Here is a 17,951-nt window from a genome sequence, read left to right as displayed (position 1 = left end):
GAAAATATGGAAATAAGATTGTGCCTGAAGGATGTCTTTGAATCCCTGACCTTTATGGTTAAACAGTTGCGGTATTAAATGATCACCCAAAGGCTATAAATGAAACTCAGAGCTCCCCTTCACCTGTGGAAGATGCCAACTGCCTTCGCGTTCCAGAGGTTTCTTCTGCCTTACTGGTGAGTTATGCTAGCAGTTGGCTCTCATTTCATCTAAACCGTTACTTTAGGAACACTGGGGTACGTGGACAAACAATGCACTCTGGAATTGAAGCTATAGCAAGCAACTGCTTACAAAAAAGCAGGGTATTACATTTTGCAATGCCCTAGCTCAGTCAAAGCATCGCATGAAAGCTCTGGTTACTAATGCTCTTGATCAGCCTTGAATCCAGAGACAAAACAATGTGTAGTGGTTCTTGTAATCTGGAAATGAGGGAGCTGCCAGCTGAAGCTAAATCGGTGAGCCATGCTCCTGTCCTCCCTCTACTCCTTTCCTGCAAGCCCCCAAAAGGATCTGAGGAGACTGTGGCTTTGTGACTCAGTGTCTAATCTCGGTTTGAGCCTGTTCTGTGGATTTCAGGCTGCTGCTCCAGGGTTTAGCCCACCCTATTGAAAAACGAAGGGCCTTGGGAGATGGTGCTGGCTAAGGTATAGCACCTGCCACTCATTTAGGGATGCCCCAAGTAACAGCCACACCACTAAATCCCAACCTGGGGAAAGGGCATTTCAGGTGTCCACGCCCCTGCATCACAGAGAAGAGTTTACAAACTGTGAGAGGAAAAAGTATAATTGTTAAAACCTTACCATCTTCTCTACAAAAGTCAGCAGGTGTCAAAATTTGAAAAGAATTCTTCTTTTCCAGAAACACAGGCCAAGAAACATCATGGCAATTTTATCTCAGGAAAGAGGACTTTGGTCTAGGGTGAAGAGAAGTTGCTCTGTCTCCATGTCCTGGAGTTGTGGGCATTGTTACCTCGGTGGGGACCCATCCGGAGGCCCGAGCTCATTTTCACTCCAGAACACTTGAAGAACATAATATTACATCCCCAAGAGGAGTAGCACTGTCGCCCCATGGAAGTCTGTCTCAAATAAGGATTCTCCCTTCTCCTTCCCTCCTGGATTCTAGAGGGTTTAACCTGAATCATTGAGAAAAGTATTCTGGGCAGAGGGGCATAGCTAAAATCACCACTAGCTCGAAATTGCTACGTGGTACTTTACTGCCTACTCTATTGTTGGTGCTCAACAAATGCATGTGCAATGAATTGCTGAGTTTTCCTTCCTTAGCCATACTCAGTCATCTCCTTTCACAACACTACAAAGAGCAACATCTGGAACCAAGATGGTGGCATAAGGTATAGACCTGTGCGTGCTGCCTCCCACAACAACATTGAAACTACCAATTATAAGACAAAACAGCTATCATCCAGAACCATGGGAAAGCTGGCCCAGTGGAAGTTCTACAACTGGAAGGAAAGAAAGAAGCACATTGAGACTGAGTAGGAGGTGCAGAGGCGCCAAGAACAGAGGTACGGAGGCGCGCGCCAGGCAGGCTGCAACTGGATGCGCATTTGTTTTCAATCGGAAGGGGATACAATCTCTCGAATCCACTGAGCTTGTTTGGGGCAAGATTCTGAGGTCCCAGACCCCTACGGGGAGAGGTAGGACTGTCTTGCAGTGGGTGGGAGAGCGAGGGTGGCTTTCTCGCAGAGCTGCTCGCAGGGATCATTGTTGCTGTGGGGGCACGGCACTCGGGGACACGGAGATGCAGAGTCGCAGAGAGGCAAGGAGTTGCAGAAATGCTGACGACAACCATTGCTGTTTGCTCCACCCTGGTGATTCTCTGAGACCCTGCCCTACTCAATTTACATCCCCACCCAAGCTGTGCCAGTGGCACAAAAGGAACCACCTGTGCTTTTGCAGCCTAACCCAACAAACTGCAGATTTCAACTCCTCGCATCCATAAGGGACACACTGAAGAAGCAGACTCAGGTTCGGAGGAAGCCAGAGCCGGACCCAGCTGGGCCGGCGACACGGAACCTCTGTACCAGCAAACGCACAAGCAGGTCCACCAGATCCAGTCTCACATGGACGCCGGGAGATGGCAGACAAGCAGTCTGTGCACTTAGTAGAAAACGAAATCCAAGCAAGTATACCAGATATTCAGCCAGCTAGAACACCTGGAGATTTTGTCCAGCAAGGAGCCTCCCAACAAAAGACAGAATGCCAAACTTCGTGATGACCAGTTAAAGTATAATGTCCAGCACCTGCAGACTGCTCTCAGAATCTTACAGCATCGGCGATACACAAGGGAGCAGCAGGAAAGACAGCAAGAGGAGCTTCTGACTCGCACCTTCACCCCCAATGTGGGATGCGGCGCCCCCTGCAAGGCTGCGACAGCCCCTGCGAGGCTGCGACGGTCCCTGTGAGGCTGTGATGTCCCATGCGAGGCTGTTATGGCCCTAGTGAGGCTGCGTGAGGCTGAGACGACCCCTGCAAGGCTGCGATGGCCCCTGGGAAGCCGGCGGAACCGCGAACCGCACGAGCCGCCCAGACAGCTTTGTCAACGGCCCGCGAACCAGCTCGCAGCCCCACGCACAACTATCACCTGAAGGGCGAGAGGGGTGAGAGCGGCTGTAGTGTTGCTTTCTCCTCACTTTTGGTAGCGAAATCCTCATTTTAAACATAAGAGGATACATTATTTTAAAAAGCCGTTACGTGTCTCCGTACCCTTTCTGAGTAGAGAGTGAACAAGTCGTGAGAGACCTTTCCGAACACAGGGACACGTTGTGGATGGAAATAGCTACATTTTCCATGTGTATGACTTTTGACCCGGCAACAAAAAGCGTACACCTATGGATGAGGACAGTGGGCGGGGGGTAAGGGCAGAGGGTGGGGTGGGAACTGGGTGGAGGGGAGCTATGGGGGGAAGAAAGCGGAACAACTGTAATAATCTGAACAATAAAGATTTATTAAAAAAAAAAAAGAACAACATCTTTCAAGCATCTTTTTAAAGTTTGAGAGTAGCCTGCTTTCAAGAAATGCCTCCTGGAGAACCTCCAAACCAAGATGAAAAGTTGGAAACACAAGAAGGATTTTTATTTTTATTTTTGCTTTGGTGCAGAATGGCTGTTAGGAATGTAGAAAAACAGCCTGGGCAGTTTGGCTCAGTGGTTGGAGCATCGGTCCGTGGACTAAGCGGTGTAGGTTTGATTCCCAGTCATGGGCATGTACCTCAGTCGGTTGCAGGCTCGATCCCCAGCCCTGGTCGGGTCACATAAGGGAGGCAACCAATTGAAGTGTCTCTTTCACATTAATGTTTCTCTCCCCCCCCCCCTTCTCTCCACTCTCTCTAATAAAAAATCAATAGAAAAAATATTCTTGGGTGAGAATTAAAAAAAAAAAAGAATGTAGAAAAATAAGGTGGAAATACGTGACTGACATGAGCATTCACAGCTTTATTTCACATTTTCTCAATGCTGTTAATATTAAAAACATTGGTTTGGCATTAGCAGCAGTCAAGTGAAAAAACTACCTGTCTTTCTATTTCTCAAGCATATTAATGTAGTTTTAATACTCAGGTCCATTTTTCATCCCATGCCTCTTAAAAACTTCTATTTTTATGTAGGCATACTTAAAAGGTCATTTTTCTTTAAGATATTTCATTTCTTTTCTTTCTGTTTAAAGGTGGACGAAGCTACCTCCCTGAGAGTAAATGCAAACAGCACTAATTTATACATGGAAGATTTAAGACTGTTCTCAAAGTAGTCTTCTCTTCAGTAGTAAGGCCACAAAATGCCAACAGGTAGAGTGTGAGCTAGTGTCTAAAGATCAAGTTTAAGCAGGCAGCTGTGTTCCAAACAACAGACTCACTTCTGTGATATTCAACCTTCGGACGCTTTCTCTAGCCCCTCCCGTGTTTATCAGCAGAAAATAGTGCAACAGTATTCTAGACTTTCTGGATCCTGAACCGTGTGTAGCTCTGACATGCACCAAGAGTGAGTTCTCCGTACTTTCTGTCCTTCCCAATATCTCTTACAATATTATGACATTACAAAGAGTTTGAATCTCAGAGTATCTGGAATTTTAATGCCATAATAACCTCTTTCTTTGTAGTTTATGTTTTCACATACCATTGATACCAGAGACGTTTAGACATTTTTGAGCTTCAACAATAAAAGCTAATACAGGAAAAGGAACTAGGCTAGCTACCTAATACTTGACAATGGCTCAGTGGTTAGAGTGTTGGCCCACATACCAAAGCAGTGGTTCTCAACCTTCTGGCCCTTTAAATACAGTTCCTCATGTTGTGACCCAACCATAAAATTATTTTCTTTGCTAACTCATAACTGTAATGTTGCTACTGTTATGAATCGTAATGTAAATATCTGATATGCAGGATGGTCTTAGGCGACCCCTGTAAAAGGGTCGTTCAACCGCCAAAGGGGTCGCGACCCACAGGTTGAGAACCGCTGGTCTACTATGTCACTGGGGCTGTGCTAGGTGGGAACTGATGATATAAAAATAACTTTTTGCCTTGGCTAGGTGGCTCAGTTGATTGGAGCGTTGTCCCATACACCAAAAAGTTGTGGGTTCAATTCCCCATCAGGGCACATGCCTAGATTTCTGGTTCCATCCCCAGTTGGAGTGCTTATGGGAGGTAACCAATTAATGTTTTTCTCTCTTTCTCTCCCTCCCCCCTCCGCCACCCCCCCATCTCTCTGAAATCAATGGAAACATGTCCTCAGGTGAGGACTTAAAAAAATTGTTTTTCATTTTCCAGTGAGAATGACAATCATATTTTTGACTGGCTAGTATTATACAAAAGTAATTTAATCCTTTCAAATATTGGTCAACTCCTATACTGTGCTTATTTTTCTCTGAGACATTTATCTACCAGTTTTACATACATCTACTCATTTAATCTTTACAACAGTGCTGTGAGATAGCTATTGCCATTGGCAACCCTTTCAGATAAGTGACTGTAAAGTGTCAATGTCCCTAGACCAAAGGCAGGCACACAGCTGGTGAGTGTATGGTGGAGCAACTGCCCAGCTCCAGGGCCTATGATCTTAATCATCATGTTATCCTGCCTCTCATGTGAGTCAATCATACTTTTCAGTTCCTCCCAGTTTTTCTCTGACTGATTATCTCTATCTCCTTTTCAGGGTCCTCTTCTTCCTCCTGCTCCTTAAGTACAGCTGTTCCTCCAGTGACAGGTGTAGTGAAAGCAAGTCAGGCCAGTGGAACTCCCAGGTGGCGCCCAAGACTTCAGTCCCTGGTGGACACCCCCCCGCATCCTCCTGGCACTGGGACTGGGATGGATTTTCCTGTCGGATGAAGTTATGTTCTATGACACAGTTGATCCTAAGAAAGGGAGATTATGCTGGTGAGCCTAACCACATCACATGAGCTTTCTGAAAGCAGAGGATTTTCAGAGCCAATCTCAGGAGGGGAAATGAGAGAAATGCATCTGGTGGCCTGGAAGAAAGCAACATGTTTCTTCATTCTGTGAACTGTGTGTGTAGAAGGGTGGCTCAGAAGAGCTGAACTCAGTCCCCAGTCCACAGCCGACAGGAAAATGGGGCTCTCAGTCCTACAGCTGTCAGGATAGTAATCCTGCCCCAAACCCAGTGAATTTGGAAGAGGACTTTGAGCCCAGGTGAGATCACAGCCCTTGTTGACATCTTTAAAAAAAAATGTTCTTATTGACTCCAGAGAGAGGAAGGAGAGAGAGAGAGAGAGAGAGAGAGAGAGAGAGAGAGAGAGAGAGAGAGAGAGATATGATGATGATGATGAGATAGAATCATTGATTGGCTGCCTCCTGCATGCCCCACACTGGGGATCGAGCCTGCAACATGGGCATGAGCCCTGACCAGGAATCAAACTGTGACCTCCTTGTTCATAGGTCGGCATTCAACCACTGAGCCACGCTGGCGGGGCACTTGCTGATATCTTGATATCACGCAGATACTGTATCTGGAAAAGACCCAGAGCAGAGAATGCAACCACCCTGTGCCTGGACTTCTGACCTATGAACTGTGAGTTAATGGTGTTTTTAAGCCATGGAGTTTTAAATTTGTGGCATTTTGTTACACAGAAATAGAAAACTAATACAGGATGTCACAGTGATGAGTCTCTTCCCCTGATTAAATAAACACCATGTAACTGTCACTCCCTTTTTCTTTTTTTCTTTTTTTTTCCCAGGTGTGTTTGTGGATTTAATGGGAAGGGCGGAGGTGGAGCATCCCACCTGCTGCTTCTGCTTTTCTAGTAGCAAGAGGGACACCTATGGGGGTGGGCCATGGAGTGCAGAGTTGGCCTGGCAGGGCACAGGGACAGTCAGGGGGCTCAAAACATGGGCGACTGCTGGGCAGCATGGAGTCCCCTCCAGCGGGTGATGAGGAATGTAGAGTGGCCCTTAGACTGGTATGGCCACGCTGGCGCCCTTCCCCGGGCTCTGAGGAGCCTGCCCACAGCCAGTGGAGGGGTCGGCTGGCCACTGGCCCAGTGAGGCCCACCCACTGATCCTCCCCCTCGTCACTGACTCCTGTCCTAGGAGGAGCCTGGGACAAACGGAAGGGCCATTCTTCTTCCTTCCCTTCGGGCTCAGTCCCGTAGACAGAAGCTGGCTCAGGCGGGGCCAGTGGTGGCCAGGGATGGTTACAGCTCGAGTGCCGGTGGTTGAGGAATGTAGCTGGGCCCGCTGCCGGGAATGTGAAGCTGAGGCCTATGGTCCCGAAGTCCTCCATGTGGGGTCAGGCGGTGGGGCGGGGGGGAAAGGAGGAGGGCAGAAAACAACAGGGGGTGGGGAGGGGCCCAGGGCTCAGAGCTTGTGGGGTGTCACCCACTTGTTAGTGCCCCCATACTGGAAGCCCACTCTCTTCATCAGCTCATCTGCTTCCGCTGGACCTTGGCTGCCATAAACGTAGGGGATGGGCTGCGGCTTCTCGCGCTCGATCTGGTGCAGCAGCGGCGTGAAGACCCGCCAGGCCTGCCGCAGCTCGTCACTGCGCACAAAGTGCATCTGGTTCCCACAGAACACGTCCAGGATGAGGCGCTCATAGGCATCGGGGAGCTTCGCGTTCTTGTATCTGTTGCCGTAGATGAGGTCCAGCTCGGACTCCTCGGGGTTGAAGAACATGCCGGGCTTCTTGGTCATCATCTTGGTGTACACGGCCTCGTTGGGCTGCACACGGATCACCAGCTCGTTGCGCTTGCACTGCTGCTGGAAGATGTCGCCGGCCACGTCGCGGAACTGCAGGCGCACCTCGGCCTTGCGCTCGTTCAGGGCTTTGCCGCAGCGCAGGATGAAGGGCACCCCATCCCACCTCTCGTTTTCCACATAGAGGACAACAGCTGCGAAGGTGGCAGTGGTGGATCCCCGGGGCACCGTGGGGTTGTCCAGGTACCCTTTGGTGGCCTCGCCCTCCCCCTTGGGATTGCCCACGTACTGACCCAACACCACATTTTTCAACTGTGCCTCTGAGATGCATTTCAACACCTTGACCTTCTCATTGCGGACGTCGTCCGAGTCCGTGGAGGCCGGCTTCTCCATGGCCACCAGACACAGCATCTGCAGCAGGTGGTTCTGCATCACGTCCCGGATGATCCCAAATTCATCGAAGTAGCCCCCGCGGCCCTCAATACCAAAGGGCTCCTTGAAGGTGAGGATGACGCAGGCGACATTGTCCCGGTTCCAGATGGGGCCAAAGATCCTGTTGGCAAACCTCAGCACCATCAGGTTCTGGACCATCTCCTTGCCCAGGTAGTGGTCGATGCGGTAGATCTGGTCCTCACAGAACAGGGAGGAGATGTGGTTGGACAGGCGGTCGGAGCTCTGCAGGTCCTTCCCGAAGGGCTTCTCTACAATGATGCGGTTCCAGCCCGTCTGGCTCATGCACGTCTCTCGGATGTTCGTGGTGATGGCCTCGTAGACAGTGGGGGGCAAGGCCAGGTAGAAGAGGCGGTTGGCCTGGGACCCCTGGCAGAGGGCGTTTATGTGGTCATTGAGGTGCTCATAGGAGGCTGCTTGATCGTACTGGCCAGACACGTAGGAGTGGCGGGCAAAGAACTCCTCCAGCTTGGCCTTCTCCTCGGGGGTGGCTTTGAAGAAGGGCTCGCTCTGCTGACGAATGTCAGCCACCGTGAGGCGAGAGCGGGCATAGCCCACGATGAAGGTGTTTTCAGGCAGGAGGCCATCCCGGAGCAGCCACCAGATGGTGGGGTAGATCTTCTTCTTGGCCAGGTCACCCGATGCCCCCATGATGATGAAGATATGTGTTTCGGACTGATGGAAGGCATCACCCCGGTACAGCTCTTCCCGCAGGATCCCGCACACCTGGGCCCGGCTCAGGTCCACCTGCTCTGCCATGATGCTCTCTGCGCCGGTTCTTGAGCCACAGTCAGGCTGCTGGCCCCTCCGCCGCTGTGCCGCGTACCTGATGCCTAGCAGGTGGGGCCGCAGCTCCGCGCTGCTCGCTCACTCATCCAGCACAGGCCTGGCCCGGCCCCTGCAACCGGCTTTCTCTGTCGACCCGGGTTGCCCTGCGCCCTCGCGAGGAGCTCCACATCCGCTGGCGGCGTGGCCACGCCTCCTGGACCCCGTTTACGGATGGCCCCGCCTCCTGGGCCCCGTTTACGGATGGCCCCGCCTCCTGGACCCCCGTTTACGGATGGCCCCGCCTCCTGGACCCCCGTTTACGGATGGCCCCGCCTCCTGGGCCCCGTTTACGGATGGCCACGCCTCCTGGGCCCCCGTTTACGGATGGCCCCGCCTCCTGGTCAGACAGGTCGCGGCCGGGGTCCAACCAGCCCTATTAAATCGCTTCGTCGTGGCTCCTCCCCTTGCAGGGGCGGGGCGGCCGAGCGACCGGGCTGGATGCGGCGGCTGGAGAGACTAGGACTAAAGTGTGGGCTTGACGCCGGGAAAGCAGCGGGTGGTACACGTCACTAGTGAACGTGCTGCGGGCCAGCTGAGGCTGGCGGGCTCGGGATTTCTTCTCCTTTTTCTATTTAAGATATAAAATCCGTTTTTTTCTTTTTGTAAACATAAAGCAGTTGTCTCCTTTCTCTTGTGAAAATATGTTTTATAAGTATTTTTAAGTTGTTTGGGGGAATATTGATGCCTCCAGATATTATTTTCTCAGTAAGGAAATGTTAGGACACATTGACTGCTCCCGAAGTGGCTGAAATCTACAAGGTAAGAGTTCAGGTAACCTGCAGTATAGTTTTGTTTTGTTCTTCACTTGGCTCAACTAGTTCTATACAATTGTCTAAAGCCGTAGTTCTCAACCTTCCTAATGCCGCCACCCTTTAATACAGTTCCTCATGTTGTGGTGACCCCCAATTTCATTGTTGCAAACTGAACATAATTAAAGCATAGTGATTAATCACAAAAACAATATGTAATTATATATGTATTTTCCGATGGTCTTAGGCGACCCCTGTGAAAGGGTCGTTGGACCCCCAAAGGGGTCGCGACCCACAGGTTGAGAATCGCTGGTCTAAAGCCACCTTTTTCGCAGGCAGGACAAAGCCGGAGGAAACTTGGGCTGATCCATCAGGCAGCACATCCCCTGGTGCTTTTGTTTCTCTGCTTGCACCTCAGAGGTGCTGGTCTGGGAAAGGCAGTGGCCACATCGTCGCGGGCTGTGCTGAAACAGATGCCTCACCACCGCTGAGCTTATTGACCTTGACTTCTCTCCCCTCTCCTCTCGGGAGGGCTTGATGGGTATCCGTTTGCTGGGAGTAGAATAAAAAAGGAAAAGCGTACTTGTTTGAGATGTTAATTTTGAGAGTCACTTGTTCCCATGTGAGTAACATTAGAGATTCAGCCAAAGAGCTATTCTTTCTCACCACACCCATTGCATTCTGCCTCTAAGTGGCAGCCTTCTGTGTTCAACAACTTCATTCACCCTGAAGGAGGCAGACCGCTGGTTTTGACGGCTCTGTACAAGGTCCAGACAACATTCTTGCCATTTTGCTGGGGGAGCCGCAGGGCCAAGGTAACCTTTGCTGAACGTGGGCAAGGTACATATTTGACGTTCCATGTGATTTGTAGGAAACAGCCAAGAGGCAGCTCTCCCCACCCTGTCCCCAAGCCCTCCACTGAAACCCTGGAAGCTACGGTTCTCTGGTTCCTTTTCTACTGATGCTGGTAGTTGCCCTTGAAGATCGTTAAAGCAGATACTTTCAGAGAAGTCCATCTGAGTGGTTTTGATGTGCAGGTCTCCAAGTTTTATTAGCTTTGGTAAAAGGAGCCTTCCCCATGAAGTCTTAGCCTATTGGCATTTCCACTTTGGGATCTGAAGCAAAGCTTCAGCTACTAGTCAAGTTTTGCTTGCCTGTTTTGCCTTCTTTGATGATGTGGAATAATGATTAAATGAGTGGAAGAAATGATAAGTTGTTATATAACCATTCTATGCAATAACAAAACATTTTATAATGGAGTTAAATTTTATTTACTAAGAGAACAGCATTTAATATGAAATTTGTATATTATTTTAATAGTGTAGCTAAAGAGTAAGGTTTGCTGGATTAAGTAATTCAAGAAAAATGCCTGGCTGGTATGGCTCAGTGCTTGAGTGTCAACCCAGAAACCAAGAGGTCACTGATTCGATTCCTGGTCATGGCACATGCCCGGGGTTGCGGGCTCGATCCCCAGTCGGGGGTGTGCAAGAGGCAGCTCATGGATGATGTTCCACTCTCTTATTGAACTTTTACTCAATACCACCTAAAGGAATATTTTATTAAAGTATTAGGGTAATTGCTAACAACAAATTAGTGCATGAACACAATAAAACTTTAGTTACCTGAAAAATACAAAAGCATTTAAGTTTATATAACGTATATCAATGTTAATAACATTTTTAAAATATATTTTTATTGATTTCAGAAAGGAAGGGAGAGAGAGAGAGAAACATCAATGAGGAGAATCCTGCACACCCCCCGCCCCCCACTGGGGATCGATCTCGCAACAAGGGCATGTGCCCTTGACTGGAATTGAACTTGGGACCCTTCAATCCACAGACCGATGCTCTATCCACTGAGCCAAACCAGGGCTTAATAACATTTTTTAAAATATGTTTTTTATTGATTTTTTAGAGAAAGGAAGGGAGAGGGAGAAAGAGTGAAACATGGATGAGAGAGAAACATTAATAGGCTGCCTCCTGCATTCCCCCCACTGAGGGTGGAGCCCACAACCTGGGTAAGTGCCCTGACTGGGAATTGAACCATTGACCTCATGGTGCATGGGACGACACTCAACCAACTGAGCCACACTGACCAGGGCAATCTTAAAAACATTTAAAAAACCAAGCTTCTTTTTATTAGAGAAAGGAAGAAATTATTGGTAATAGAACAAATAAAATCTGGCATTAGGTGATTATTTTCCCCTGGTAAAGATGTGTATTATTAATTTCAATGTTGAATTACAATTTTATTTTTACTTTTTAAAGATTTTTTTCCCTTCATTTTTTTTCATAACCATTTATCTCCCATATATACCTTCTTCCACCTCCACTCACCCAAGATTTTTTATTTATTGATTTGAGAGAGAGAGGGTGGGAAACATTGATTTGTTGTTCTACTTATTTATGCATTCATTGGTTGATTCTTGTATGTGCCCTGACCAGGGATCAAACCCACAACCTAGGTGAAGTGGGACGACACTCTAACCAACAGAGCTATCCAGCCAGGGCCTTAATTAAAATTTTTGAAAAGGCCTTCAAATTTTTTTCTTAATGAAGAAATGACTGGCTGCAAAGACTTGTTTGAATAGAATATATAATCTCAACCCACTTCAGTCACGGTATCCTTTGAAATTCTTATGAAAGCTTCGGGTTCCCTCCAAAAAGAAGAAAAAAAGCCTATATATAAACACATAATTTTGTATATTGTGTAATTGATAATTTATACATCTGTTGAAAGACTTTCTTGATAAACAAGGAAAGAGTCATTTTCCATATGATGTATTAGTTAAGTATGGGTTCTTGTAATCTGATGGTAACAAACTGACATTAAAATCTATTTTTCATTTAAATATTCTGGAAGGATATACACCAAAATATTTCCAGTGGATGGTGGGATTTTAGATGATTTTTAATTTTTTTCTACTGTCATATCTGTTGTCAAGATACTTCCAGATTTTTTTGTTTGTATTTTGTTTTTAATTTATTTGTTTAGGTTAGGTTTTTTCCCTTATATTTTGACAGTTAACATTTAAAATATAAAATTTTCATAAGAGAAAAACTATTTGAATTTTGGATAAAAATTGATGTGTGATTATAAATGATGTTAAGAAAATATTACCCAGAAGTAAGGAACTTTTAAATTTTGGGCTTTTTATTATAGATACTTATATATTTGTGTATATATATATATATATATATATTTTATAATGAATCTTATATACTCATCACAGCCTCTGCAATTGTCAGCTCTTGGTCAACTTATTCAATATATACTTCTACCCACTTCTATTTCTTCTATTATTTTTTTGTGATTAAAAAAAATAACATTGCATTTACCATCTTAACCATTAAAAATTTATTATTTTTCTTTTTAGAGAGAGAGGGGAAGGGAGAGAAACATTGATTTGTTGTTCCACTTATTTACACATTCATTGGTTGATTCTAGTATGTGCCCTAACTGAACCCACTACCTTAGCGTAGAGAGATGATGGTCTAACCAACTGAGATACCCGGCCAGGGCCCATCTTAACCATTTTTAAGTGTAAAGTTCAGTCGTGTTAAGTGTATTCACATTGTTGCAACAGATCTCTAGAACATTTTCATCTTGCAAAACTGAAACCCTACCTATACCCATGAGGTACTAATTTCCCCTTCTCTCCTGTTCCCAGCCTGGGAACCACCTTTCTACTTTCTGTTTCTACAATTTTGACTACTTTGGATACTTCATATAACCATACAGGTTTGTTGTTTTGTGACTGATTCATTTCACTTAGTCCTCAAGGTTCATCTACATGGTAGCATGTGACAATGTCCTTCTTTCTTAAGGCGTCACAGCACTCCACTGTGTATATAAGACACATTTCTCATCTATTCATCTGACAATGGACATTTGGATTGCCTTCACCTCTTTCTTCTATTGTTTTAATGCAAATTCTACATATCATATTGGAAACATCATTATTTAATACTAGAGGCCCGGTGCACAAAAATTTGTGCACTTGGGGGGAGGGGGGTCCCTCAGCCTGGCCTGTGCCCTCTCGCAGTCTGGGACCTCTCGGGAGATAACGACCTCCCGGGTCGTTAGGCCTGCTCCCGGGTGGCAGAGGGCAGGCCCAATCCCTAGGTGCAGCCCCCGGTTGGGCTCAGAGCAGGGCCGATTGGGGAGTTGGGGCGCCGCCCCCTGTCACACACAGAGCCGCAGGGCGATCAGGGGGTTGGGGAGCTCCCCCTATCAGGCACAGAGCAGGGCTGATCGGGGGTTGGGGTGCCTTCCCCTGTCACGAACAGAGCAGGGTGGATAGGGAGGTTGTGGCCCCACCCCCTGTCACACACAGAGCCCCAGGGCAATCAGGGGGTTTGGGCACTGCCCCCTGTCACGCTGATCCCGGTGCCGGGAGGCCTCGCGGCTCCGCTGATCCCGGTGCTGGGAGGCATATTACCCTTTTACTATATAGGGTAGAGGCCTGGTGCATGGGTGGGTGCCGGCTGGTTTGCCCTGAAGGGTGTCCTGGATTAGGGTGGGGGTCCCCACTGGGGTGCCTGGCCAGCCTGGGTGAGGGGATGATGGCTGTTTGCAGCTGGTCACACATCCTTCAGTGTGGGGGTCCCCACTGGGGTGCCTGGCCAGCCTGGGTGAGGGGATGATGGCTGTTTGCAGCTGGTCACACACCCTTCAGGGTGGGGGTCCCCACTGGGGTCCCTGGCCAGTCTGGGTGAGGGGCTGAGGGCTGTTTTCAGGATGGGGGTGACTGAAGCTCCCAACCGCTCCTTTTCTTCTTTTTTCTTTTTTTTATTCTGGGCCAGCTTTAGCTCTGAGGCTTGGCTCCAGCTCTTAGGCCTCCGCTGCTGAAAGTAGGTTTCTGGCCTTTGCTTACAATGTTGTGATCCTGCTGGCTGAAGCCCAGCGGACTAAAGCAGGTTTCTGGGGTTTTGTTTAGCTTCTATATTTGTAACTATGTTTCAAACTGCAGGCTCAGAGGCCTGCAGCGGCAGGCGGGAATGTTGGAGTCCTCCACCACTGAAGCAAGCAAGCCTCATGTTAGTTTCAAGCTGCCTGGCTGCTGGCCGCCATCTTGGCTGGCAGTTAATTTGCATATCTTGCTGATTAGCCAATGGGAAGGGTAGCGGTCGTACGCCAATTACCATGTTTCTCTTTTATTAGATAGGATTAATCTAATCTAAGTTAGGCCATTCATACTAAGTCAAGCACCTAATACAATATTATATACATCTGGGTAATCCTTTTGTTATGTGATATATAATTGGGCAGAGGGCATAATCAAATAAGAAAAAGAGCTTATCAGTGGGTAAAAATGTTCAATTTTTTAATCTAGGGATTTGTTGCACTGTTATTGCAGCTCACCAATTCATCTTTCCAGAGTTAAGAGGAAACAAATTCACTATTTCAGCACTAAAACAGGGTAATGTATAATGATTGCTTTAATGTGATAACTTCAGATTTTCACAAGCATCTGTGTTTGCTCTAAGACTACAAACAACTCAGTTGGTAAACACACTTTCAAGAAAAAAATTCTTATATTAGAAAATTACTTGTGATCAGTTGCATCTTACTACAAAATCAATGGGATAGGTGGCAAAATTTAAATAAGATCTATTAATTATAGAATTATAACAATGTTAATTACCCAGCTTTAATATTTGTACTATGGTTTATATTAAGATATCAACACTTAGAGAAGGTAGTTGAAGATTATACTTGAAGATTATATTTTGCCACCATTGTGTAAATCTGAAACTATTTCTAAATGAAAAAGGTTTTGAGTTCTAGTTTCTCTATATAGAGTTGGCATCTTCTGAGTAAAACTTAGATTTGCCCTTTTAAAATCCCAAACTTGATGGACTAGAGATTGAGAAATTCATGTACTATAGAAAGAAAAATAAAAGGGCAATTATCTTGGCTATCCTACATCTGGACCAGCAGCAGGACATGCTGGGAGCTTCCTGCCCAGAGATCCAACTACCTTTCTCATGTGTAAAGGATGGCCAGGTGCCAACAACCAAGCAAAGATAGTCACCACGTTCTTAATCTTTGACTTTTTTCTATATGAACAGAATTTTTATCTGCAAAATGACAGACTAAATATGAAAACTGAAGCCATGTAGAAGATAGAAAAAAAGGGGGATTAGTGTCTTTTTAATTTATTACTATTAGCATAAAGGAAAATATGCAAATTAAATGAACTATCTTAGCCTTCTTAATAACTGGACATAATTACATTTTCATTATTTTCTTGCTTTCTTCCTGTGTGTCCACTTGATTTAATCAAAAGCTCTCCCTGTGTTCAATAAATTTGAGCTAATGCCTGGCCTTTTATTGTGCAATTAATATCATCTTTGAGCCTCATATTAAAAACTATGAGTAGCTATTAATTTCACAGTAGTCATTCACCAGTAAGCAAGCCCAAGTCTTTTTTTTTTTTTTTTTTTTTAAATATATTTTATTGATTTTTTACAGAGAGGAAGGGAGAGAGATAGAGAGTTAGAAACATCGATGAGAGAGAAACATCGATCAGCTGCCTCCTGCACATCTCCTACTGGGGGTATGCCCGCAACCCAGGTACATGCCCTTGACCGGAATCGAACCTGGGACCTTTCAGTCCGCAGGCCGACGCTCTATCCACTGAGCCAAACCGGTTTCGGCAGCAAGCCCAAGTCTTATCTTAAAGATAAAACTTTAGGCACCAGAGCCAGCTATGAAAGAAAACTCTGAGCTTAGTTGATACGATACAAGGCATATAATTGACCTGAGAAAAATTCAAAGAAGCAGCCATTTTACTTAAATGGTGCCAAAGATCCAGTTTTACTAAACCAGATACTTTCTATCATGTAGACACTACTTCAATGTTGAGTTACTTTTCTAACTTTCTAGTTATGTCAATGTGTTAAAGACAAGACCAGCTTCATAGACATGTGAACTGTACAGCTGCACAGGGCCCTCTGCTCAGAAGGACGCCATAACTGGCTTAATGCTCTCCTATCACTATGTTGAAATTCTTAATAATTTTGGAACAAGTGATCCTGCATTTTTATTTTGTCCAAGGTCCTGCACTCCGGATCGGACCTTGGCTGAACAACCTCCAGTACCAATCATAAGACTTCCTAGACATCATGACATGAAACGCCTAATCCCCAGCCTCTGCCGCTGTTCCTTTAAGCTGGAAAATAAGACTCTAACCTCAAGGTTGTTTATCATTTATCCAAAACAGCAATTTTCAACCTTTTTCATCTCATGGCACACATAAACTAATTACTAAAATTCTGCAGTACACCAAAGAACATATGTATATTTTTTGCTGATCTCACCCCCCCCCCAAAAAAAAGGGTATAATTTTGATTCATTCACACCAGCCAGCTATTTTGGTGTTGGCCGTTTTTATTTTTTTATTTGACAGTCTAAGGGAAAAGAGGTAAGTGCTCCTGTCTAAATGCATGTGGGAGGCAGTCGATTGATGTGTCTCTCTCACATGTAATGTTTCTCTTCTCCCTCCCTTTCTCCCTCCTTCCCTCTCTCTAAAAATCAACGGAAAAAATATCCTTGGGTGAGGATTAACAAAAAAAGAAAAAGAGGTATTTTACAGAGCTATTGAGAATTGTGGGAAACTTTAGCCAAAATTTCAAAGAAAACTAAGCCAGTAGGGGGAAAATGAGGCAATTGTTATGTCTAGGAAAAACAAAAAGTGCACAATAAATATGCTATAATTATAATGCATTATCTGGCTCAGCTATGGGCAAAATTTACATAACAATAATAATGATGAAAGCACTGAATGTGGATTTAATAAAAATTAGGGTATAATTATATTGGAGGGAAAAAGGGGAAAGGGTCTAAGGGAACTAAAATCTTTACTAGTCATATTGGAAGTGGTGGCAGGCATAAGAGAGCCCCTTTTCAGATCTCCAACTACAGGACCTATCTGTCCAACGGGCCCAGTGCCTTTTGAAATCCACCGCTACATTTTTACAGAGCCCATACTCCCAAAGGGCTGCTTCCAGCCAATGGCTGTGAGAAAGGGATGTGAAGGTAGGCTGGTTCCTGGGAGTAGAGAATACCTCTGATGAGTGACTGCAACTCAGGGACTCTCAAAGACCTGTTGACCTTTCCTTAGAACTGCTCTGTGGTCCCAATCTTCCTCCCTTTCTCTCTCCTGACTTAATAAGACCTGCAGGGCAATCTGATAGCAGTCCAAGCCTTTCCTGGTTTCCCCCTCAATTTCCTCAAAGGCATTTACCCTAATCAATTGCTTGCTTTTGTCTCTGCCTCTTGAAGGGTCTGAACTAAAACAGAAGTCAATTAGTAATACTACGTAGTAAGTTAATCAAAAGATAACAGTATATACATTGTTCTTGGAATATGCATGTAAATATCAGAAGAAATAGCTATGAGAAGCAGTGATGAAGGGGCATACATTTCAAAGTCTTTAGCACTAACTGACTTTTTAATATATGTAAGTAACTGTTTTTAAGTAAACTGTTTTAAAAAGTGAAAGACCACTCCCATAAACATAGGTTGCTTTAGATTATTGAGGGAAACCAAAGTAATCTGTACTTTTAGCAGATGAGCAGCCTAACCAGCGGTTCTCAACCTGTGGGTCGCGACCCCTTTGGGGGTCGAAGGACCCTTTCACCGGGGTCGCCTAAGTCCATCGGAAAACATATATAATTACATATTGTTTTTGTGATTAGTCACTATGCTTTGATTATGTTTAATTTGTAACAATGAAATTGGGGGTCACCATGACATGAG

The 17,951-nt window shown here is 45.8% G+C and overlaps 1 protein-coding gene across 1 annotated transcript; it reads right to left on the bottom strand.

The window, feature by feature from the left end:
• Positions 1–6,819: 6,819 nt before the first annotated feature.
• LOC118671229 (glucose-6-phosphate 1-dehydrogenase-like) lies at positions 6,820–8,450 on the bottom strand. Its single transcript, XM_036339148.1, has 2 exons — positions 8,435–8,450; positions 6,820–8,375 (listed from the first exon to the last, which is right to left on the bottom strand). Exon 2 carries the CDS (start codon positions 8,365–8,367, stop codon positions 6,820–6,822), a length of 1,548 nt encoding a protein of 515 aa, XP_036195041.1. The 5' UTR covers positions 8,368–8,375; positions 8,435–8,450.
• Between the last annotated feature and the right edge of the window lie 9,501 nt (positions 8,451–17,951).

The sequence above is a fragment of the Myotis myotis genome, unplaced genomic scaffold (assembly GCF_014108235.1).
Source record: "Myotis myotis isolate mMyoMyo1 unplaced genomic scaffold, mMyoMyo1.p scaffold_m19_p_1, whole genome shotgun sequence".
Lineage (NCBI taxonomy): Eukaryota > Metazoa > Chordata > Mammalia > Chiroptera > Vespertilionidae > Myotis > Myotis myotis.
Note: the sequence above shows the minus strand (reverse complement) of the source record. Positions and strands in the feature narration are given on the sequence as shown.

Bases quoted from the DNA above. Each gene is read 5' to 3' on its own strand.
- LOC118671229 (XM_036339148.1), bottom strand. From the start codon at position 8,367: ATGGCAGAGCAGGTGGACCTGAGCCGGGCCCAGGTGTGCGGGATCCTG.